This window comes from Octopus sinensis, linkage group LG2, assembly GCF_006345805.1.
Source record: "Octopus sinensis linkage group LG2, ASM634580v1, whole genome shotgun sequence".
Classification (NCBI taxonomy): domain Eukaryota; kingdom Metazoa; phylum Mollusca; class Cephalopoda; order Octopoda; family Octopodidae; genus Octopus; species Octopus sinensis.
Window position 1 is genome coordinate 157377411 of NC_042998.1, and position 25119 is coordinate 157402529.

Here is a 25119-nt window from a genome sequence, read left to right on the forward strand (position 1 = left end):
TCTTAGCTTTGAAAGACTTTGTAGATTCCCCACAGCTATATTTTAACGAGAAGACGTGATATGTCTTTAATAAGATATCGTATATATTTGCCATTTACATAATTCTTGTGTAAGTGACGGTTTTATTAAATTACAACTGCCAACCTTGCACTTTATGCCTTTACTACTTTGCTTCATATGTTTATAAGTCCTTGCAATTTTCTGAACATCAGCTAGTGGAAGATGAAATAGACGAAAGCTACTGAGTTTAAATAAATATGTAACTATCAAACTTTCCTGTCGTTGGAAAGTCAATAGGTTACATTTTCACAGTTAGGTTATATACATGTTTATTGACATAACGTATGAAATCAATATATGTATATCTATTCATAACAGCGCGCTGTATGTACATGTCATACTCACCATGTGCAATTATGTTAATATTATTACAGTCGTAATAGTATTTACTCTAGTATAAGAATATATATATATATATATATATATATATATATATATATATATATATATATATATATATATATATACACTATATATATATATATACACTCCTTCTTTCTATGTTTTTTTTCTCTCTGTGTATCTTTCTGTTGAAGAGCGTAGGCTCGAAACGTTGAAGACTTGTTTTATTTTTATTTCCTGAGCGCCATACTAATACAATTGTTTGTTTGTTTTCCACCTGCCTTCGTCTTTTGTCTATTTTCATAAAGCTTCCCGTTATATATATACACTAGCTGTTGGATTGGGCGTTGCTCGTGTTTTCCATGTTGAAGTTAGGTCCACCTTTGACTTTGTATTGAAATCTACGTTCCCCGTGACAACTATTACCCATTAAGACGTTATATCTGGTTCGGCAGGGATTTTACCCGCTTAACGCTTTCAACATACTCCTACATACTGGACCGTCTGAAATCGCAGTCAAACTTTTGGGTGTACCTCGATCCGCTGGGAGTTGTTTATTTATTTCTCTCCCCTTAATGCCACCCTCTGTACAAAATTGATCAGCGTGTCCAATCTCAGCAAAATGCAAAGGAAAATGTTAAGATTATGTCATAAAATAGAATCCATGTGACCATTTACATGAAAATATCCCATTAACTTTTAAATCCCAATACATTATATGAATAATTGATGTTTCATATGTCGAAATGCTTAATTTTACTCATGGGTCAATTTTCTTCAAAATCAGTTCATCATTTTTTTGTGAGTGAATTTTGACGATTTCTGCCTTTAATTTTAATTCTACAACATGACACCGACTATAACCTTTACCTAAATGTCAAATTTCATTAAAATCGATGAATTCTGTTACAGTATAAAATAGTAATCCTATGGGTAATTGCATGCAATATGTCTCCTATTGATTTCTTAAAATCCACCGCTCACGCGCAATTATCGATATTTTGTTAACTCTTCATGCCGGCATCAACTAATTGACATGAACTGTAATCACGGGTAAAATTTCTACAAAATCGATACGAATGTCTTTAAGGAAATGCATATTTGCATTTGTGCCCTTTTCAAGCTGTTTAAAATTAAATAAATACTTTTACCTTTTCCCCACCAGAAAATTTACCTACATCTCAGATTTCATTAAAATCGGATAAAAAATATAAAGTTATGGCCAAAAATAAATTCCCTATGGGTATTTGCACGCAAAAAGTCTATTGATTTTACAAAACTACTGCTCAGACGCAATAATCGAATTTTTGTCACAGCCATATACTGGCATCAACTCATTGCCATGAGCCTCGCTCACTCATCGATTTTTATCAAAATCGGATTAAAAATGGAAGAGCTGCAGGAAAAATAAACGCCCAATTGAGCTCACAAAAATCGATGCCAACTGAGCATTATGAAGTTTCCGATAAATTCCGGCCTTATTTGAACTTCAGGGCATGTGATCTACGTATGTGCCAAAAATCATTAAAATCGGTTGGACGGTGTGGAAAGAGTTAGAGTAATCCCAAACACACAGACAGACAGACAGACACGATTACACATTTATATATATACATATATATATATTGGTAAAACGGTAAGAAAACTGACCAACAAACGAATTTTAACAAAGTATATATTATTATTATTATTATTATTATTATTATTATTATTATTATTATTATTATTATTATTATTAGTGAATGAAAGAACAGTGCATGCCATCAAAGTGACACTGGGGTAAAATATACGAAGCCTGGTATACCCATCATGACTACTCGTCTGATAAGGTACACCAGGCGGATGTATCACAACCATAAGTGCGCGACATGGTGACCTCATATCATGATAAACGGCGCATGACATTGCAGGTAGGGCCCAGTTAGAATTTTCTTCTGGTCGAGTAACCTATCCCGCTCAAAAGGTCCCTAAATAAGGGTTGTTTAAGGATGTTGAACGAAACACCCATGTTTCCCGAGGTGAATTATTCAAACCCCAAATAATCCCTCTCAACACATAGCTATGATGCTCCTCCATTGCTTCTGCTCGTGATTAGAAATGCACATATCGTCAGCCACTAAGGGACATGCGCAAATGGTTAATGTCAAACAACTGACAAGCAAATCTGTGGTATTGAGCAGAATATCTGCTGTAGCCCATGATAACAGTTCCAATCAGTTAAGAAACCATGAGAGCCGCTGCCTGGTACTGCATCATGGCATTTATTATTATTATTATTATTATTATTATTATTATTATTATTATCATTATTATTATTATTATTATTATTATTATTATTATTACTATTACTATTACTATTACTATTATTATTATTATTATTATTAATATTATTATTATTATTGTTATTATTATTATTATTATTACTATTACTATTACTATTATTATTATTATTATTATTATTACTATTACTATTACTATTATTATTATTACTATTACTATTATTATTATTGTTACTATTACTCTTACTATTATTATTATTATTATTATTATTATTATTATTCTATGTTTGACTTTTGCTTTATATTTGTACAAGATGGCTCCAAGTCTCACCCAGAGACCTCAAGAGACAACAGGTTGGAAGTTCATGTTGTTGTTATGCCTAGTGTGCCATATATTTGGGGGGGCGGGGAGTTTTTGGTGTTGTAGTAATGAATGTCTAAAAAAAAAAATTTTTTTTTTCTTTTTAAAACCGGAAATTATGTTTGTTTTAAACCTTGAGATTACATAGAAAGTATTTTGCGTAGGATATGAGCAGTTCTCATGAGCACTATCTTTTGAATTTCTGCCATTTTTGGGTTTCCTGGTATCTGAGTTAGGTAGCTATCAGCCCATTTTGCTATCATTCCCAGGGCACCTATGACAACAGGTATTGTTTTAGTCTTCAGGTTCCACATTTTGCTGATTTCTATTTCAAGATCTTTATATTTGCTCAGTTTTTGGTAGGTCTTGACAGATACGTTTATATCGATTGGGACAGTCATATCAATGAGGAGGCATGTTCTTTGTTTGAAGTCTTTCAATATGATGTCTGGCCTATTATTATTATTATTATTATATTATTATTATTATTATTATTATTATTATTATTATTATTATTATTATTATTATTATTATTATTATTATTATTATTATATAAAAATAAATATAATCCCTCCAATTGTTTCAAATCAAACTAAAAAACAAAAGTATATATCATGGAAATATTTGAGTAAGAATCTCATCAGCGAAAATCACATGTGAGAAGTTTGAAATCGTAAAACAGACTGAATCAATATATGTTTATATTTGTAAGAGTGAGTGCCAATAATTAAATTTTTAAAAGCTAAAAGCTAAAAAGTTATAAAATATGTGTGTATATGTAAGAATATAAATTTAAGTATAATTCTGCGCGTTAGTATTTTAAAACAGAAACAATTCGTTACAAATCTATAGTAAAATAATAAATACTGACTTTCAGTTCTATTCTATTAATAAAATTACACCATACACAAAAATATTTTCTTAGAATAGTCTTTATCCCAACCACACCGACACTAAATAATATTATAATTAATTTTAATTAATTTTATACGTAATACTATAGTTACTATTTATTGTCCATACTAATGTGTACGTGAAGAATTCAATCAAACTTTGTTTTTTTAGAAAATAGGAAATAAATTTTTGTAAATATACTATGTGTAAGTATCTATAAGTACGAAAGAAATAGAAGAACCGCAAAACACATGTTATATTATGAGAGATTACTTATACATATTTATAAAGAAACCCCATTATTTACTATTTACACAAAAAACTACCTTTAATCGTCATCCCCCTACACTAAATAATATAAATTTCACTATAATCATTATTTGTAATTTGTACTAATATGTACATAAAATAATTTTAAATAAACATTTTTGTACTTTAAATAATAAATAAGATAATATATGATTTGGTACGTATTGAATAAATTGATCATAAGGCTCATCGTATCAATAGAAATAGATTTGGAATTAGCTGATAATTAGTAAACAATGGGATTTTTGAAAATAATATCTTTAGTAAATATTATTAAAATAATATGTAATTTTTGGTTGTTCTGTTTTTTTTGTTGAACTTATGAATACATTAAAATAGTATAAGGACGTAATTTTACATGAGTATATTTTCCTCTGAAAAAATACGTAACTTTTTACTAAATTATTTAAAATTATTTTATGTATATATTAGTACAAATTATAAATAATGATTATAGCGGAATTTATAATATTATTTAGTGTAGGAGTGGTGTGGATTAAAGGTAGTTATCTGAATTCATTTTTGTGTAAATAGTACAAAAAGGGCGTTTCTTTATAAATATGTTTAATTAATCTCTCATAATATAACATGTGTTTTGCGGTTCTTCTATTTCTTTCGTGCCTATAGATACAAATAATATATTTACATAAGTTTATATCCTTTTTTTAAAAAAACTAAGTAAGTTTTGATTGAATTCTTCACGTACGCATTAGTATGGATAATAATTAGTGATTATAGTATAACGTATAAAATTAATTACAACATTATTTAATGTTGGCGTGGTTGGGATAAAGAATATCATTCTTAAAAATTCTTTTTTTTGTGTATGGTATAATTTTATTAATAGTACAGAACTAAAAGTCAGCATTTACTGTTTTACAATAGATTAGTAACGAATTATTTTAAAATACTGACGAGCAGAATTATACTTGTATTAACAATCTTAAATATACATACACATTTTATAACGGCTATATTAGCTTTTATTTTATTTTGTTTCATTTTATTTATTTTTTTGAAAATTCATTATTGATGCTCATATTTACAAACATAATCATATATTGCTTTAGTCTGATTTACAATTTCAAACTTCTCATATGTGATTTTCGTCCATTTTACGCTGATGAGGTTCTTACTCAAATATTTCCATAATATATTTTTTGTTTTTTAGTTTGATTTGAAACAATTGGAGGGATTATATTTATTTTTATATAATAATAATAATAATAATAATAATAATAATAATAATAATAATAATAATAATGATAATAATAATAATAATAATAATAATAATAATAATAAAATAATAATAATAATAATAATAATAATAATAATAATAATAAATAATAATAATAATAATAATAATAATAATAATAATAATAATAATAATAATAATAATAATCATGCCACCTAACAAATATGAAGAAGAAACAACAAAAGCTATAAAACAATTGAAAACCAAACTAAAACTAGAACAGCAACGGACCATGATAAAATGATGCCAAGAAAAACCCATTCATTTCAAATACTGAAGTAAACAAAATGCAAAAGAAATAAACAGAGAAAAATCCCAGCAATGGTTGAGAAGCTCAGGACTCAAAGCAGAGGCGGAGGGATTTTTAATTGCAGCACAAGACCAAAGCCTCCCCACCAGAAATGACGAAAAACATATAATGAAAACAAACATAACAAGTAACTGCAGAATAGGTGGAGATGGACAAGAAACAATAAATCATATTATCTCTGTCTGCCCAGTCTTGGCTAAGAAGGAATATACTCAAAGACACGACAGTGTTGGGACCTACATACACTGGAAGCTATGCCAACACTATGGAATAACAACAGAAAAAAGATGGTATAGACACTCACCAGAAAACTAGAAAGGTCACAGAAAACTAGAAAGCAACCATACTTTGGGATATGCCAATACACACAGATAGAGAAATTAAGGCCAATAGGCCAGATATAGTTGTCAGAGATCATGAAGAAAAAAATGCTTTCTAATGATGTATCAATACCAGAAGATGACAACGTTTCGCTAAAAGGAATGGAGAAACTTTCAAAATACAAAGACCTGGAAATAGAGGTAACTAGAATGTGGAATCTAAAAACTGAAACAATTCCTATCATAGTAGGCGCATTAGGTATGGTAAAAAAGTTCAGACAAATACATAACAAAAACATCAGGACTCACAAATATATATAACATACAGAAAATTGCTCTACTGAGCACTGCACACATCCTACGCAAAACACTTTCAATACAGTAACCATAAAAGCATCAAAACAAACCACAGCACTACCCAAGTGACTCGGAGCTGCGATCGGTAGTGAAGTGAAAGCACGATATAAAAATAAAACTACTGAATAATAATAATAATAAGAAGAAGAAGCACAACAATAATAATGTCAATAAATTGAGACATGTCACTTTAAACTCAGTATTTTCCTTTTATTATTATTATTATTATTATTATTATTATTATTATTATTATTATTATTATTATTATTATTATTATTGTATATATATATATATGTATATATGTATATACATGTATATAAATATAAATACATACATATAAGTACATTCACATATATATATAAATACATACATACATACATATACGTACATAATACATATACACACGTATAAACATGCATGCATATAAACATACACCTATATAGAGAGCTGCTATGCTAATATATATAGAAATGATGTGAAAATGAATCCCTGTCGGACTGAACGCGTTACATTAAGGGGTTTCGCCTGGTAGTTACATGCTCTGACCATCAATCGGATGCCGCTGAACATTGCATTACTTCATCTCTATTGATAGAAACTTAACTGATTGCCCTTAATAAAGCTACAAAATACGAATCTTGAACCAATCGAAAACTTTCAATCAATTCCATATTGATCACAGTTTCACAGGATCTCATTTTTTACACACATTCTTTGTGATATATTGCATGAATTGGAAGTAGTTGTATATAAATCATTTACTTGTTTCAGTCATTTGACCTTTAGTCGAACCAATCGACCCCAGGGCTTATTTGTTGAAAGTCTAGTGCTTATTCTATCGCTCTCTTTTGTCAAACCACTAAGTTACGGGAACGTAAACATACCAACATCAGTTGTCAAGCGATGGTGGGGAGACAAATACAAGCACATAAACATGTATATGTACACACACACACATATTTATCTCTCTCTCTCTCTCTCTCTCTCTCTCTCCTCTCTCTCTCTCTATATATATATATATATATATATATATATGCAATTCATAAGTAAGGGCAAACGAAAAAATTTCAAATGCCAAATATGCCGAAAAATTGGACATATTGTCCATTAACCATATCATTTTTTCACAATACGCACGCTACTCAAAAAAAGGTCGACAGAAATTTCTACATTATCCTACATTAGATATATATATACATGACGGGCTTCTTTCAGTCTCCGTCTACCAAATCCACTCAATAGCTTTGGTTGCCCCAAGGCTATAGTAGGATACATTTGCCCAAGCTGCCACGCTGTGGGACTGAACCCAGAACCGTGTGGTTGGGAAGCAAGCTTCTTACCACACAGTCACGCCTGCGCCTGAATCTGTTGAAGATTGTGACTTTTTGCCCTTTTTTGATCAAACTGCCAACGACAAAGTGCCGAGACCGATACTAACACCTTGGACAATATACTAGACTCTGCATGCAACAGAGTTAGGCATCAAACATTATTGGTGAAACCCCTCTTGTTCTGATACATTGTCATCAGTGTTAACACTTGTCAGATCACAAAACTGGGAATTCTACCGTTTTGCAGGTTTCTAGTAGAATTGTGTAAAGAGCTCGAGGAACAAGTCTGACATTATTGTAAATCTCGAAGGTCAAACCTTCTATACACCGTCATCACTGTAACTATTGGTCCTCAATTGCTGTTGTCGGTCTATATAGCTACCCAAATCCTCAGACGAGAATCAAGTAAGTTGTTGGAGTATTTTATACCACTCTAAAACCGATTTTGTTGTTTCTCTTGTGTCAATTTGTGTTCTTTAAAACAGTGGTTTAACTAATAGATACGATTAAATAAGTACCATACTGAGATAAAGATTAAAACCCTTGAAGGTAATGTTGCAGTATGTCCGTAGTCCGATGATTTGAACAAGAAAAAAAAGGACAATAATAACAGAAAGCAACAATAAACAACTAACTGGAAATAACGAAAGCGATCTAAATCTTGTGACACGTGTAAAACTTTAACATCTGTTACACGGAAACAGCAGTAATGGTTTATTGACGCCAAACAAGAATTAATTATTTTAACTATCTGTTAAACTATTTCTTGTAATTCAAACAGCTGTGACCAAACTTTCTACTGCAAATCTATAATAAGAAAGTCAAACATTTGTTAATCAAGCTTACCACGGGCATACAGACGCGCGCGCACGCGCACAAACACACATTTATATAAATTTAATCAAGCTTCTCTAGGTTGTCATTCTCATTGTTGCTTTGTCTGGTGCAAATTAACTTTAGTGCAGAAAATATAAACATTAAGCGATGCCGGCAGCCTTTCTATATGTTTTGCTTCTTGTGTTTCCAGTAGTAAAACCAGAAGTCCCAAGCAAACTTGTTTCAAAGTGTACAGGTAGTAAACACGTTCATGAACAGATAATTATGAATATAGATGGCGAAGAAGTGAATATGTCAAAATATAAAGGAAGTGTGGTCCTCGTTGTCAATGTCGCAACATTTTGTGGTAAGTGAATAATACAGGTTTCGTGCGCTATGAAATTTTGAATGTTTCAATGTTCAGAAATAATCATGTTTATGTAGTGACATTTTTCATACCACTGACGCTATGGAGTGTAAGGTTCCACTCTATAACTATTTTTATACTATTTCCCAACTCTTTATCATAATACATTTATATATACTTGCACATGCATAAATACATATATATTTATACGATGTCTATACGTACGTAAGTACATATGTATATACGAATATATGTTCTCTTTCTTTTTTAATTTGGAATATGTTTTGACCGGCCGCCTACTTGGTAGCAAAGTTCTGAAGGAAAGCATCTTGTTTTGTTCGTCGTTCTTCAAATCTTAAGAAGGTCTTACAGATTTTTATAGTTCCATGTATCGTTATATATGATTGTGTATGTATGTATGTATGTATGTATGTATGTATGTATGTATGTATGGATATGCGTGGATGAAGCATAGCCGAATAGTTCTCTTTGTAATCAGGAGGCCCAGGATTCGATCCCATCGTGTAGCATTTTTCCATTTCCTTTGAATGCATTTATATATGTGCTTGCGTGTATTCAACTCAGCATTTTAAGATTTGAAAATACCAACTTGTTATATACCAAATTATTTTCCCTATCTATCTATCTATCTATCTATCTATCTATCTATCTATCTATCTATCTATCTATCTATCTATCTATCTATCTATCTATCTATCTATCTATCTGTCTGTCTGTCTGTCTGTCTGTCTGTTTATTAATATATATATATAAATACATATATATATATGAATCTATATGCATATATGCGTGTTTGCATGTATACACACACACACACACACACACACACATATATATATATAATATATATATATATTATATATATGAATCTATATGCATTTATGCGTGTATGTATGTATATAGATATATAGATATATATATAAGTATATATATACATATATACATATATATATATATATATATATATATATATATATATATATATATATATATATATATATTATATACAAAATTTAAAGGACTGTGTTTGCTGAGTTTTTTCTTGAGAGCACATTCTTCGTGGAAAATAGCGATTTTGACGTCTAAATCTAGCATATTGACTGTCCACTTTTAGTGGTCAGTCCTTTAAATTTTGTATGTAAAAAATCTTTTAATCTTCGGATTTTTTTAATATGCTAGGCCACTGATTTTAATTGATTAATATCGATTTCTGCCCGTATTCAATTTTATATATATATATATATATATATATATATATATATATATATATAATATATATATTATATATATATATAATATATATATATATGTATATATATATATACATACATATATATTAGGCGCAGGAGTGGCTGTGTGGTAAGTAGCTTGCTAACCAACCACATGGTTCCGGGTTCAGTCCCACAAGTGTCTTCTGCTATAGCCCTGCTATATATATATATATATATATATATATATTATATATATATATATATGTATATATATGTATATATATATATATATACATACATATATACGACGGGCTTCTTTCAGTTTCCGTCTACCAAATCCACTCACAAGGCATTGGTCGGCCCGGGGCTATAGCAGAAGACGCTTTCTTCCATGATAACGAGGATTTAAAACAGAACGGGACTGTAACATCATCCGAATATAAGAAGCTTTTCAAGTCGAGGGAGACACCCCCACCTAATCCCAGACTGAAGAAATTTGAGAACGACTTATGGGACATTGTAAGGAGCATTAAATTCCGGAAGTTGCCCCTTAGGAATGAACACCTTAGATACCTCGGGAAAATCACTAAGGATATAAACAGCTCAGACGGAATCCTGGTCCAATCTGATAAAACAAGGAATACTTACAAGCTACCTATAAACCAGTATTTAGAATTACTCAAGAAAGAAATCCAGAAGAATTACAGAACTACAAATAAGAATACTTAGAAGAGTCAATTTGGAGATTAAGGAAATTATGGTAAATTATGGGCTTCAAATGAAAACACAACCGCTTAACCCAAGGCAACCTAGATTCATCGTTAAGGACCATAAACCAAATTTTCACACCAATCCAGCATTAAGGCTCATATGCCCTTCTAGTTCAGACATCGGTTCCATCAGTAAGTACATTTTAGACAAATACATACCTAGATTAGTTAATAAGCTTAAGCTTAACCTTTGGGCGAGCTCCTCGCAAGTCGTAAATTGGTTTTCTTCCATTTCTAATAAAAACAGAACTAAGTTCATTCAGTTCGATATTGCTAATTTCTACCCCTCGATAAACCCTAGTGTACTCAATAAGGCCCTATGGCATGCGCATAATAAGGCAGGCCTCTCAAGGGAGGAAATTAATATAATTCTAGTGGCTAGAAAATCCTTTATACAGTTTGAAGATAAGTTATGGGTCCGTAAGGATACTCCCAACGAATTCGATGTGCCAATGGGAAGCTCAGATAGCGCCCAGATAGCCGATTTGGTCGGAATCTATATTCTCTATGAATTAGCCGACCAATTCCCGGACATCTGCGGCGGTCTATATCGTGACGATTGTCTGTTTTACCTACAGAATGCCCCGAACAGAATGATACAGAAAACTAAAAATAGATTAGCTAGGTTCTTTAGTAGGATGGGCATGAACATAGTTTTCGACAACGAACTAACTAAGGCCAATTTCTTAGATGTTACACTAAATCTGCATAGCAATTCTTACTGCCCCTACCATAAACCTTCCACAAACCTAAAATATCTCACAGATAATTTAGTTATAAATATTTCTTTACGATTATCAAATTTATCTGCCATCGTCGACATTTTTAAGCATAAAGCGGAATTCTATAATGCCGCCCTGTCAAAAGCCGGTTATAGGGAAAAGGTAGCATATATAGACCAGGCCCTTCCGAAACCAGTATTTGCTCATCAGGATAAGTCAACTTACAATAATATAAATAATATAAGTAGTGATGGTAGCTCTAGAAATGTCATCACAAATATAACTAACATAAATAAGTTGCGGTCCAAGGGAGACCATCGTAGGCCAAAACCCATTCTTCAACACAGAGATGCCCCCCTTAATGTAAGAGTTAACACTCCGAGCCAGTACAAAAACAGAAAAACTATATCTGGTTTGTGATTCCCTTTGGAAAACAAATCGGATCTAACCTCCCTTTACAGTTTCGCCAAGCCATTGCCAGGAATTTTCCCAGAAATTCGAGATATTTCTCCACTATAAATTCGTACAAAGTAAGGATTGCTTTATCAAATACTAAAAATCTCTCACAGATAATTGCCTCCCATAACAATAAGCTGCTAAATAAGGTCTCGTCTACCATGAGCAGAGACACCGCCCTGTCAAATTCCAACATAACATATATCTTTACATACAAAATAATAATAATAATAATAGAAATAGCACAGATATTAGCAGCCTTCATACCAGTATTGGCGTTAGTAATAGTAATAAGGATAAGAGCACTGGCCTGGCCATTAACGGAGGGGGTCTCAACAATAATAGTAGCAGCGTTTTTAACAACAGTAGTTTTACGGACAATAACAATCACAGCATTCCCAGAAACAGGGAATGTGCAGGTGATATTGCCTTAAATAGTAATGAAAATAGGTTGAATAGTATCGAATCCAGCAGTAATTTTTACAACCATCATAGAAATAAGAACGCTGTATTAGTATCGGAAACTAATCCCAATAGATTAAGGTTCTTATCAAATAACTCCAAAATTAGAAACACCACTTACCAGTGCAAAATTTCTACTGGATCCGATGTCTACCTCTATATTGGCGCAACCTTCTATATTAGCCACAAGGACATCAAATAATTTTTCCACGTTTCGTGATAAGAGTAAACAGCACACCACGGGGCTAAGCAAATTAGTCTGGCGTTTGAAGAACGTAAATTCAACTTTTAAGCTGGAATGGTCAATATTATCGGTGTCCTTACCGTTTGATAAGGGCAGAAAAATCTGTGCCCTCTGTAATTCCGAACTCTTTCATATTCTGTTTGCCCGAGGCCAAGTAATAAACTCGATTGTCGAGAGATCTTTCAGATGCCTTCACTGGAAAAAGCATACCTTTCACTCATACCAATGAAGTCTAATATAGATAACCCCTGGATTTCCTACAAAATTAAAATGTGATATCTCATCCATTTAGTTTATAAGACTTTCTCATAATTGCTAAGAACTACTACCAATTCCAGCAGTAACCTTGTTTCTTGTCATTACTATTGTGGGCTCCATCTGCCCTCTCCCTCTTAAGTTGATACATTCGAACACACAGACACAGTCTTTTCACCTCCTGACCGTTAATTCTTTCTCTCTGCCTTCTACACACACATTCACCCATTCACAGACACACACACACACACACACATTAAGGCAATTTTACACACTCATACATACGAGCACTCACTCATAATATAAATCATATATAAACACCAGTCATACAGAACACATTCCCTCACTTTAATTTTCCTTTACCTTCCTTCTCCAACCTTGATTGAACCCTTGAACTATTTTAACTGACATTTTCTCCTACTTTCAACCAATCTGGCGTCACCCCCTATAAATAGACATTATTTATCATTATCTCTATGGGCTCCTCGTGAGCAGTCATCGAAAAACTTGTTGTGCATTTTGTTGGAGATTTAAGTTCCTGGATTTTCCTGAAGAGAAAGCTGCATAATGGACTCCTTATTCATTCGGAATTAGGGATTTTGCAGACTTCGAAACATATGTCGAAAATAAAATAAAGGAATTTTGTTAAATCTTCGTTCAGCTCCATTCTTTCCTATACTTAATATATTAAATTAAACTTCAAATTTCCGCACTAAGGCACGGAGTTTATGCCCTATGGTCGTAACTTCAACCGTGCTTTTTCTGTTGTGAGTTTGCTACCCAGGTATCGGTTATCTTTCGAATTATCCGTAATAAGATAATTCATTTGTCTCTCTCTCTCTCTCTCTCTCTCTCTCTCTCTCTCTCTCTCTCTATATATATATATATATATATATATATATATATATGTGCATGTATGTGTTTGTGTGTCTGTATTTGTCCCCCTAGCATTGCTTGACAACCGATGCTGGTGTGCTATGTCCCCGTTACTTAGCGGTTCGGCAAAAGAGACCGATAGAATAAGTACTGAGCTTACAAAAGAATAAGTCCCGTGGTCGAGTTGCTCAATTAAAGGCGGTGCTCCAGCATGGCCGCAGTCAAATGACTGAAACAAGTAAAAGAGTATATATTTTGATCTCTGATCATTATGATCTTAGTTCTCATCAGAGGAAGTCACAGGTGTACCGGGTTAAAAAGGGCAGCTCACCTCGTGCAACCCATGAGAAAAACCATTGAAAGCCAGCCCTATATTATTTAAAGCGGTCAAGATGCATCGTATAAATACAATATGATGTTACGATATATTAATACATTAAAAATATATTAAATATATTATAGGTGACCCTTTAGTAATTAAAACCTACAGGCAAGTTAATGAACAATGGTACAAAACAGTACCGGCAATTGCTAGAAAAAGTGTCAAAAAGACTCGAAATAGCCACACGGAACACTCACATCGTGAATTGACGGAAAGCATTGGAGCGAGCTGAAGCAACTTTCCATGGTGAGATAAAGTCACAGAATGAAGTAAATAGACATATCCTTATCACGTGGTTTCGAATTCTGATCACTATGATCTTAGTTCTCATCAGAGGAACTCACTGTTACTCCTGGTTTAAAAAGGTAGCTCGCCTCGTACAACCCATGAGAAAAATTGTTTAAAGCCAGAGCTAAATTCAAAACGGTCAAGGTTTATAGTATTACAATATATTAATATATTTAAAATATACGAAATATATTATAATATAGGTGGCCCATTAGAAATTTAAACCTAAAGGCGAGTTAATAAACAGGGGTACAAAATAGTACCAGCATTTGCTAGAAATAAGTATTAAAAAGATTCGAAATATCCACACAGAGCACTAACCCCATGAATTGATGGAAAGCATGGGAGCGAGCTAAAGCACCTTTCCATGGTGAGATAAACTCATAAAATAAAGTTTACAGACATATCGCTATCACGTGATTTCGATCTCTGATCATTATGTTCTTAGTTCTCTGACCATGGAAATGCGCTTTAGCTCATTCCGACATTTGCCTTCAATTCATGTAGTTAGTGCTCTGAGTGGCTATTTCAAATCGTTTTGAATGTTATTTCTAGCAATTGCCGGTACTATTTTATATTCTTGTTTATTAACTTGCCCGTAGGTTCTTATTGCTAACGGGCCAACTATATTATATTTAATATATTTTTAATATATTAGTATATTGTAATATCTTACTATAGATAGAGCAGTTGTATACTGTCAACTTAACGTGACAGTCCCATAAAGAGAATCACACCACCGCTATTTAGCCCTGGGAAGCATCAACGCTTCCTGTCGGCCTTGACACATTTTCTGTGTCCTTATATTTACAAGGGTGAGGCAAGCATCCCCATCCAGAGGCATGTTTCTGAGTCTTGCTCGTCATCAGTCTGGAGTAGCATGGCTTGCTAGCTGGCTGCAGATACCTGTCTAGACCTTGTAAACATATATAATTTCAGTGAAGTAAATTCACTGATCACAAAAATTAGGAATATTAAATTTCTAAATATCTCAGAGAGATATAAGCAGTGTTGGAAAGATAAAGCAGTTGTATACTCTTTCTCTCTTTCTCTTTTCTCTTTTACTTGTTTCAGTCATTTGACTGCGGCCATGCTGGAGCACCGCCTTTAATCGAGCAAACTCGACCTCGGGACTTATTCTTTTGTAAGTCCAGTACTTATTCTATCGGTCTCTTTTGCCGAACCGCTAAGTAACGGAAACATAAACACACCAGCATCGGTTGTAAAGCAATGCTAGGGGGACAAACACAGACACACAATCACACACACACACACACACACACACACATATATATATATATATATATATACATATATATGACAGGCTTCTTTCAGTTTCCGTCTACCAAATCTACTCACAAGGCTTTGGTCGGCCCGAGGCTATAGTAGAAGAGACTTGCCCAAGGTGCCACGCAGTGGGACTGAACCCGGAACCTTTAAATTGGCAGCAGTTCGAAATTGATGCAAGAGCCAAGAGTTTTGAGCATTCCCCAAACTTCTGCTGATTATATCACACACACACACAACATAAAGGAATATGTCTTTTTTTTTACTATATATATATATATATATATATATATATATATATATATATATATGCATGTATGTATATGTAATAATTTTCCATTTGGCTATACACTTGGTAGTATGCCATTCAAAGCATATTCACTCTCTTCGACTACTTCATGTCATCAACAGTATAAGTGTGAATGTATTTACTTCAGGAATTCCTTCGTGTCCATCGAGTATATAACATATGAGAGGAACAGAAAATGGAAATCATGAGATTCTTTATTAATCACTACGATCGTTCCGATCCATCCACCATCGGTCCCTCGAGGATGAGATTCTGTGTACATCATTCAATGCAGATGTGCAGGTGTCTTTTCAAAAGGTAGCTCACTCATGAAACTCAGTTTCGATTCGTTCGATTATAATACTTTTCATTATTTGCTACCAAGGGAGAACATGGTTTAGAATGATTTGGAATGAAATATAATTCTCTTTATAGGTAATTAACTTACTCGTTATTAATTATAAGGAAAACACGTATATAAGAATCATAGATAAAACATAAATATAAAGTAAACAGTTACTACGATTGCGTTGATAAAGATATACATTAAATAAAGTTTTAAAATAATAAGACAACTAAGTATGGTGCGAAGAGACAAACAACAAAGACGCAATCGAGCGCTGAAGTAAACATTTGGCGACTATAGTATTTTATGGGGGTAAAGATATACACCCATACAAGTCTATGCACGCCTATATTTACACATACGAAAACACGTTCACCCCACTCTTTATCTCCAGCTCACATATACCGAGCAGTTCGGCCAACCTCTGTGTTCACCCCACTCCCCGCTGTAAAACAATGAAAGAAAAAACGGAAATGTGAATAACCTTTTCTATGGGTATTTTGTGTGTAGATCACGAATATAACATCTATTTCTTTCTGTGACCCTCCAGTTTCATGTAAATTAACAACTTACTTACGTTAAATACACTGATGGCTCCGTAAGAATTGAGCACAAACAGGATTGGGCCGAAACTGACATCTCTAAAAGTTAGGAACGGATTTTGAATGGGGTATTCCTAAGGCATTTTCAACCTAACCTATGAAAATTATAAAAGTACATTCAATTTTTTTATAGTAATATGTGTCTAAATCCGTGGTAATTCTGATAAGAAACCACACCTCATCCCCCAATGAGCTTGTTTGTGATCTAACACTTACTAAGCAACAGTGGGAAGTCTTGGCTTTACATCTGCAGCAATGGAACCTGTTGGATAAAGATACTCGAATTACAGTACTTAAGAAGCGTTCTGCTGATCTACAGCTATTTTATACTTTGGAAAACAACTTTACTTATTTTAATGATATCAGAGACCTATTCAATACCATTGAGCTGACTTATGAGCCAAATGGGTGGAGATTATTCATAGATGCATCCCTTTACAGCATAAAGACGGTTATGTTGCACATTGAGAGCACCATGCCTTCAGTTCCAATTGTTCACTCAGTCATTTTAAGAGAGATCTCGCTTTTATTCTAGACCGCATGAGTGGCTAACTTGTGCGGATTTGAAAGTAGTAGCCCTACGTAATGGGCTATAAACTGGATACAACAAGTTCATGTGCTTCCTTTGCAAGTGGGACAGTATGGCCAGATCAGAACATTATATACGCTCAGATTGACCACCTCGGGAAACTATGACGCCTGGATGCCATAATGTAAATCACGAGCCACTAGTTAAAAAGGAGAAAATCATTTTGCCACCACTGCATATAAAACTAGGCCTAATGACGCAATTTCCCAAAGCACTGCAACATAACATACTATGTTTCCAGTTCCTCAAGGTGATCTTCCTAAAATAAGTCATGCCAAGATTTAAGAGAGCATATTCGTAGGACCTCAGATTCGTCAACTTAAAGCCGATGAGGACTTCGAGGTGACAATGGATGAAACTGAGCAAGCGGTCTGGCATGCATTCAAAGATGTATGCAAAGGAATCTGGGAAAGCACTAAGTGGTCCAGCGAGAGAGTATAGTGGAGAGCCTAATCAAGTGCTACCAAAATTTCGAACGCAATATCTCACTGAAGATACACTTTCTTCATTCTCATCTTTCCTTCTTCGGAAAGAATGCAGGAGATAAACATGGAGAGAGGTTACATCAAGATATAGCGTCAATGGAAAACAGGTATAAAGGAAAATGTAGCCCATCTATGCTGGCTGACTTCTGCTGAAACCTGAAGCGTGACACACCTGAGACGTCTTATAAACGAAGAAGTAAATACTAAAATGTAGTTAATACATTACATAGTACTAACAAACATGGTTATTCGTTATATATTTATGAATTAATTACAATAGATATATTTGAGAGCAAAATAAATTTATGGTGTCGGGGAAATTGGTATAAATTGTTTGCATAATTATTAAGTCAGTAATTTACAAGAAAATGTGATGTGATGGGAAATTTTTGTTATAAAATTCGAATTTGGCACAATCAACTTCATAATGAAATGTACATGAGAAATATGTTTTTTTCTTGGCCCTAAAATTTGCTGTACAGTGTTGTTTTCTGTATAGAGAAGGCAAGATGGCACTAGAAAATTTATGCTGAATCTAAAGTATTGTTTGTATATCAAATTTGTTTTTCTGTCAACCAAATATCTGACTTATGACAGCTCTAAGCATGTTTGTGCGTAGTTATGCTTTCTAAACAATGTTTTCAATATATCTTCTAAATATTGTGGAGATACTGTATACAAATCATAATACTTTTGTTTTCTGTTTCCGTGATAAGGTTACGTCATTGAATCTGACAGTTAGTTGGATTTGATGTCCTCTAGTATTTCCGATATAAAGGAAGGCCTTTTTGTTTGCTCGGTATTTCTCTTAGTTTATTAGAATTTTGAGTGAGTGACATAGAATTAGAGCACTTGTACTACTGTGTCAGGAATATCGTAAGAAAATGTGAATGGAAATTCATCAGTAAATGTGACTGTTCGTACAATTTGAAGCGGTACGGAAACATTGTATGGAAAATAGTGGGTGATGTGATGAATGTTTGTGGTACACTGTTCGGGAAAATTGCAAATTATGAAGTTTTTACTTTCGCACATTATAGGCTTGACGACAGGATAGATATCCTCCTGTTTTCTGTTGTTTCTTGTGATGTTTGTAATCTTGTGTTTTTGAAAGGGTAACTGAAATAGAATGGAAGCATTAGAATGACATAGAAAATGTTTCAGGAACAAAACTATATTAATACAAGCAAATATATAAGGTGATTAATTTTATTTATGAAGAGGTGGTTGTAACCTACTAGCTTCATTCAAGCCAAAATAACATCCGCCTACTCGGGCTTCAGCCACATTTTCTTCAGAAGAAACCGAAGTAACGTTTAACGTTTCGGATTGTGGTTTTCTATAAAGAAAAAAAATCTGAGAAGTAAAAAAAAAATGAGATTAAAAGATGCCACGGGTTAATGTTTTGCTGTGAAAACACTTATGTTAAACAAATGAAATGAATGAAATGGATGACGGGTGTCTTTAGAATGGAATACTATTTTCATTCTAAAGTGTGGTTGTCTGTCATGGGAGATAACATACGAACAAGTTGGTGTTTGTGCATGATAGGGTCTGTCTGCGTGTGTTTAATGTAAATAAGGGTGATAAGAAGACGAAAATGCCATACATGTGCATGCTTGTAGGTAAGTATGTGCGCGTGTATTAAATTGTGTGCAAGTGAGTGTGTGCCGCTGCGTATTGGGAATGATGCACAAAGGTATACTTGTCTCATAAATGAACAGTGGAAATGTATAACATTCGTAGAAGTGTACTCGGAGTTGGTAGAACGTCTCTCTTCTTTGAGTTGAAATACTACCGTGGTTAACTTTCGTTTGTATTTTTTCGGTTCGACAAAAGTACCAATCCAGTGTGGCAGATTAGCGGAACTGTTATAGAGTCGGGCGAAACGCTTTACGTTGTGTTCTGAAAATAATGCCTGCGACCCGACAACCAAGCTGTATTGGCTGAAGTCGATGGCCTATCCTTTAGATAAAGGTCAGTGGTGTGGAGAGAGGAAATATGCATGTATGATAAATGCTAGGCTTCCTCAAAAGCCAGGCCTGCATATACAACATAGGCCGAAGAAAATCTAATGTATACGTTCTATGTATATATAATTTTTTGAAATTATCCAGCGCCATTTTTAAATGATGCTGTTTTTATATTTGTGCGTATGTTTCGGAAAATAGTTTCCCCTTTGAAACTCTTGGAATATTGCTTCGTGTACGTTCGTAGGTTTTATCATTATCTTACAGCATCTATGCATATTGGATGAAGTTTTTCTTTGTGATGAATTTTCTGTGTATAACCGGAATTCAAGAAGTATTTTATCCAATATTGGTAAATGTTTAAGACAGTGGGGTAGGATCTAAAGATAATGTGGCTGAAGCCTGAGTAGGCGGATGCTCCTTGGTTTGAATGAAGCTAGTAGGCTACAACTGCCTCTTCATACAGCTTCATCCGTCCTGATAAGAGTAGACCTATACTGTTTAATCCAAAACCATCATTTTCCAGAGGAAAAGTTGTATCCAACATGCCCTTCCTTTTTAAAGAACATGGATAGTGATTTAAGGACGGTTAGACTGGTATTTATGGCTACATGAATGATACATTAAAGGCACGCATCCTCAAATCACTCTCCATGTTCTTTAAAGAACATGGAGAGTATATTTTTATAGAGTTTCGTAACATATCCAAATAGATGACTAGGTATCTCATCGCTGAATGAAAACATCGCATAAACAATCATTATTTCGATATCAGATTAGTGGAACTGTTAGAGAGTCGGGCGAAACGCTTTACGTTGTGTTCTGAAAATAATGCCTGCGACCCGACAACCAAGCTGTATTGGCTGAACTCGATGGCCTATCCTTTAGATAAACGTCAGTGGTGTGGAGAGAGGAAATATGCATGTATTATAAATGCTAGGCTTCCTCAAAAGCCAGGCCTGCATATACAATATAGGCCGAAGAAAATCTAATATACGTTCTATGTATATATAATTTTTTGAAATTATCCAGCGCCATTTTTAAATGATGCTGTTTTTATATTTGTGCGTATGTTTCGGAAAATAGTTTCCCCTTTGAAACTCTTGGAATATTGCTTCGTGTACGTTCGTAGGTTTTATCATTATCTTACAGCATCTATGCATATTGGATGAAGTTTTTCTTTGTGATGAATTTTCTGTGTATAACCGGAATTCAAGAAGTATTTTATCCAATATTGGTAAATGTTTAAGACAGTGGGGTAGGATCTAAAGATAATGTGGCTGAAGCCTGAGTAGGCGGATGCTCCTTTGGTTTGAATGAAGCTAGTAGGCTACAACTGCCTCTTCATACAGCTTCATCCGTCCTGATAAGAGTAGACCTATACTGTTTAATCCAAAACCATCATTTTCCAGAGGAAAAGTTGTATCCAACATGCCCTTCCTTTTTAAAGAACATGGATAGTGATTTAAGGACGGTTAGACTGGTATTTATGGCTACATGAATGATACATTAAAGGCACGCATCCTCAAATCACTCTCCATGTTCTTTAAAGAACATGGAGAGTATATTTTTATAGAGTTTCGTAACATATCCAAATAGATGACTAGGTATCTCATCGCTGAATGAAAACATCGCATAAACAATCATTATTTCGATATCAGATTAGTGGAACTGTTAGAGAGTCGGGCGAAACGCTTTACGTTGTGTTCTGAAAATAATGCCTGCGACCCGACAACCAAGCTGTATTGGCTGAACTCGATGGCCTATCCTTTAGATAAACGTCAGTGGTGTGGAGAGAGGAAATATGCATGTATTATAAATGCTAGGCTTCCTCAAAAGCCAGGCCTGCATATACAATATAGGCCGAAGAAAATCTAATATACGTTCTATGTATATATAATTTTTTGAAATTATCAAGCGCCATTTTTAAATGATGCTGTTTTTATATTTGTGCGTATGTTTCGGAAAATAGTTAACTTTCTTTTTATAGATGTAAATTTTAGTTGAAAATATTTTCCATACATTTATTTCACAAAGAAAATACATGAATTTAATTCAGCACAAGAAGTTTTATAACTAGTGAATTCATTCTGGTAAGCTTTGATTTACAAATTTCAATGGGAAGTGTTGATATAATAAATAGCTAATATCAAACAGTAGAGTGGTCGAGTAAGTCAGAGATATATAATACGCATGGCCACGAATAAAAGGGATAAAGGGTCCAGTTTTATAAGCTCAATGGAATTATTTAAGAAAAAAACAAGCAAATAAAATTAGTTATAGATTCGACTTGCTTGATATTTATTTTTTTGATTATAAAACAAGCTGATAGTTATTAACAAGACCGATTTATTCCCTGACCTCTTTCAGGCTACGCAACGCAATATCATGAAATGAATGAATTGTCAGAAAAGAAATTTAAACAGAAATTAGAAATCGTCGGATTTCCTTGTAATCAATTTATGTATATGGAACCTGGTTTAAATAAAACAGAAATTATGAACGGTCTCAAACATGTTCGTCCTGGAAATGGTTTTGTTCCTAAAATTGATATGATGAAAAAAACCGACGTCAATGGTATAAATGAGCATCCTCTTTTCACTCTTCTAAAGGTATTTGTAACATTCTTTTCATATTACCTTAGTAAAAAGTAAAAACCTAGTGTTTACAATGGAAACGTTTGCATTATTTTTTCGATAAACATGAAACATTTCAAAAGATTTAGGTTAACAAAACTGAAACAGTATATAATGTGAGACTTTGATTGACTAAACGATCATTATATTTGAATGTTAAATAAAACCAAGCCAACATGACTGCGCATAATGCATCAAATTATAAACAAATATACACAGCATACTGATCCAAAGATAATGAACAAAAGCAGTGCAAAATCACTCAGTATAAAATCCACTTCAAATAATACATTTCAAGGCAACAAGTGTGCTAACAATTCTGACAACTCACCGCCTTAAGACCAATAATAATCATGTAGTTTTCAAATTTTGGCACTAGGGGAGGCGGAGGAGTAAGTCAACTACATCGACCCAATGTTCCACTGGTACTTATTCTATCGATCTAGAGAGGATGAAAAGCAAAGTCGATCTCGGTTGAATTTGAACTCAGAATGCAAAGACGGACGATATGCTGCTAAGCATTTTGTCCGGCCTGCTAACGATTCTGCCAGCCCGCTGCCTTACAAATAATAATAATACAAATTTATAGTGATGTTTATAAATATGTGGTTATATCGGTATATATTTAAGCTTACAATAAAAAAAAATTTCAGCTATGAGTTGTTTTCGGCAGAATAGCCTAAACATGCATGCCAGTATGTTCCCTTCACAGCAACTACACAGCAGAACCCACTTAGACATCTCGCACAAATTCCATTCTGAGTTACCTTTTGCCGAATTAATAGGATGCCTATCAGGCAGTAAAAACGTTACCGCACTTTGTATCCTGAAACCGGCACTACACTATAGCTGTTACTAATGATGTAATTTCCGATGATGCAACTACGCTCGTTACTGTAAATATGTAACACCGAAAGGTGATAGTTCAGGTGATGGGAGTGTTTCGTTAGTCTGTTCCACTGAGTTGAATATATTTCCATAATATACTTTAAGGAAAATTTGGTGCCAGAAGCCTGAGCCAGAAAATTCTCACTAAGACAAAATACTCTGTAGTGAATCTATTACCCAATTGGCTTTCAGACTCCCTTATCACCTCGCCAACCAACGTGACTGCCATTATATTTTTGCTTTGCATTCTAAAATTTCAGTATTCATGTCCTTCGCCACGTGATGCAGAATACGATAAGATGAAAGGTACCTGGAATCCTATCACTCCGCGAGACATCACATGGAATTTTGAAAAATTCGTTATCGATCACAATGGAATTCCGATTTTCCGATATTTACCGATAACAACACCACATGCCATCATTGAGGATCTACAAAGGAAGTCAATCCTATAACTAACTCCTGTATAATTCAAAGTTAAAGAATATAATAACCGTAAGAATTATTTTAAACTCATTTTAATTGCATTAATCTATTAGGTTGAGTAAAAAGTAAGCAGCTTTTTGAATCATGAAGAATTTGTATCGGATTTTTGCAGAGTTTTGAATTTTTTAAAAACATTTTTTGTAATTGTCTGATAATATAGGCATAGACCTTCCCAAATGCATCCATAAATTAACAGTGATATTTTTTCATCGTTCTTACAATCATCTGTGACCGAGTTGATCGTGAATTTTGTTTGTGCGAAAGGATAGTCAACGTTGGATTTGTTATTAATTGTTGTATCTTAAGACACTTGTTTTTGCTGTCTTCCGGCAGTTTTGTTAAGACTGTGCCCCTTATTTGAAGGGAGAAGCGCTGTTAATTGGAGAGAATTAGCTACTCAGACCTGTCATCGTCTGAGGAGGAGCTGGTGGGATGTCTGGACGAAATAGATAGAGAGACGGAAAGGAGGAGTTTCACAGAAGTGGTGAGATAGCAGTCTGAAGATGTGCGTTTGGAGGGAATTGAAAGATTGCCAGAAATGATGAAAATGGAGAGAAACAATGTCAAGATATCCCCTCCTATGGTAACTACAGAAAGGACATCTAAAAGAATGGTGTTGTATAGAACATACAACGTAAGACTGCATCGGATAGAGGTGGCTACAAGAGCTGAAGTGTAAAGCGCTCTGCAGCCCATTTGGAAAGTGATGGATTACCTAGCTAGAGATAGAAAGTTCGCAACGGTGGGGTGCAGTTTGCGTCCGAGGCTGTAGACCGGCAGTATGTCGTTAATCCCCTCAAGACAGAAGAGGTGGTCCTTCTACCCATTTACCTAGGAAGACGTGCTTCTCGGA

At 33.8% G+C, this 25119-nt stretch overlaps 1 protein-coding gene across 1 annotated transcript in view; it reads left to right on the top strand.

The window, feature by feature from the left end:
* Positions 1-8799: 8799 nt before the first annotated feature.
* Positions 8800-25119, top strand: part of LOC115232600 (glutathione peroxidase 3-like) — a 70439-nt gene continuing 54119 nt past the window's right edge. The window contains exons 1-3 of the mRNA XM_029802572.2: positions 8800-9001; positions 22627-22868; positions 24041-24275. Coding sequence (XP_029658432.2) covers positions 8803-9001; positions 22627-22868; positions 24041-24235 — 636 coding nt within the window. The 5' untranslated portion in view covers positions 8800-8802 and the 3' untranslated portion in view covers positions 24236-24275. The remainder of the gene's footprint in view (positions 9002-22626; positions 22869-24040; positions 24276-25119) is intronic.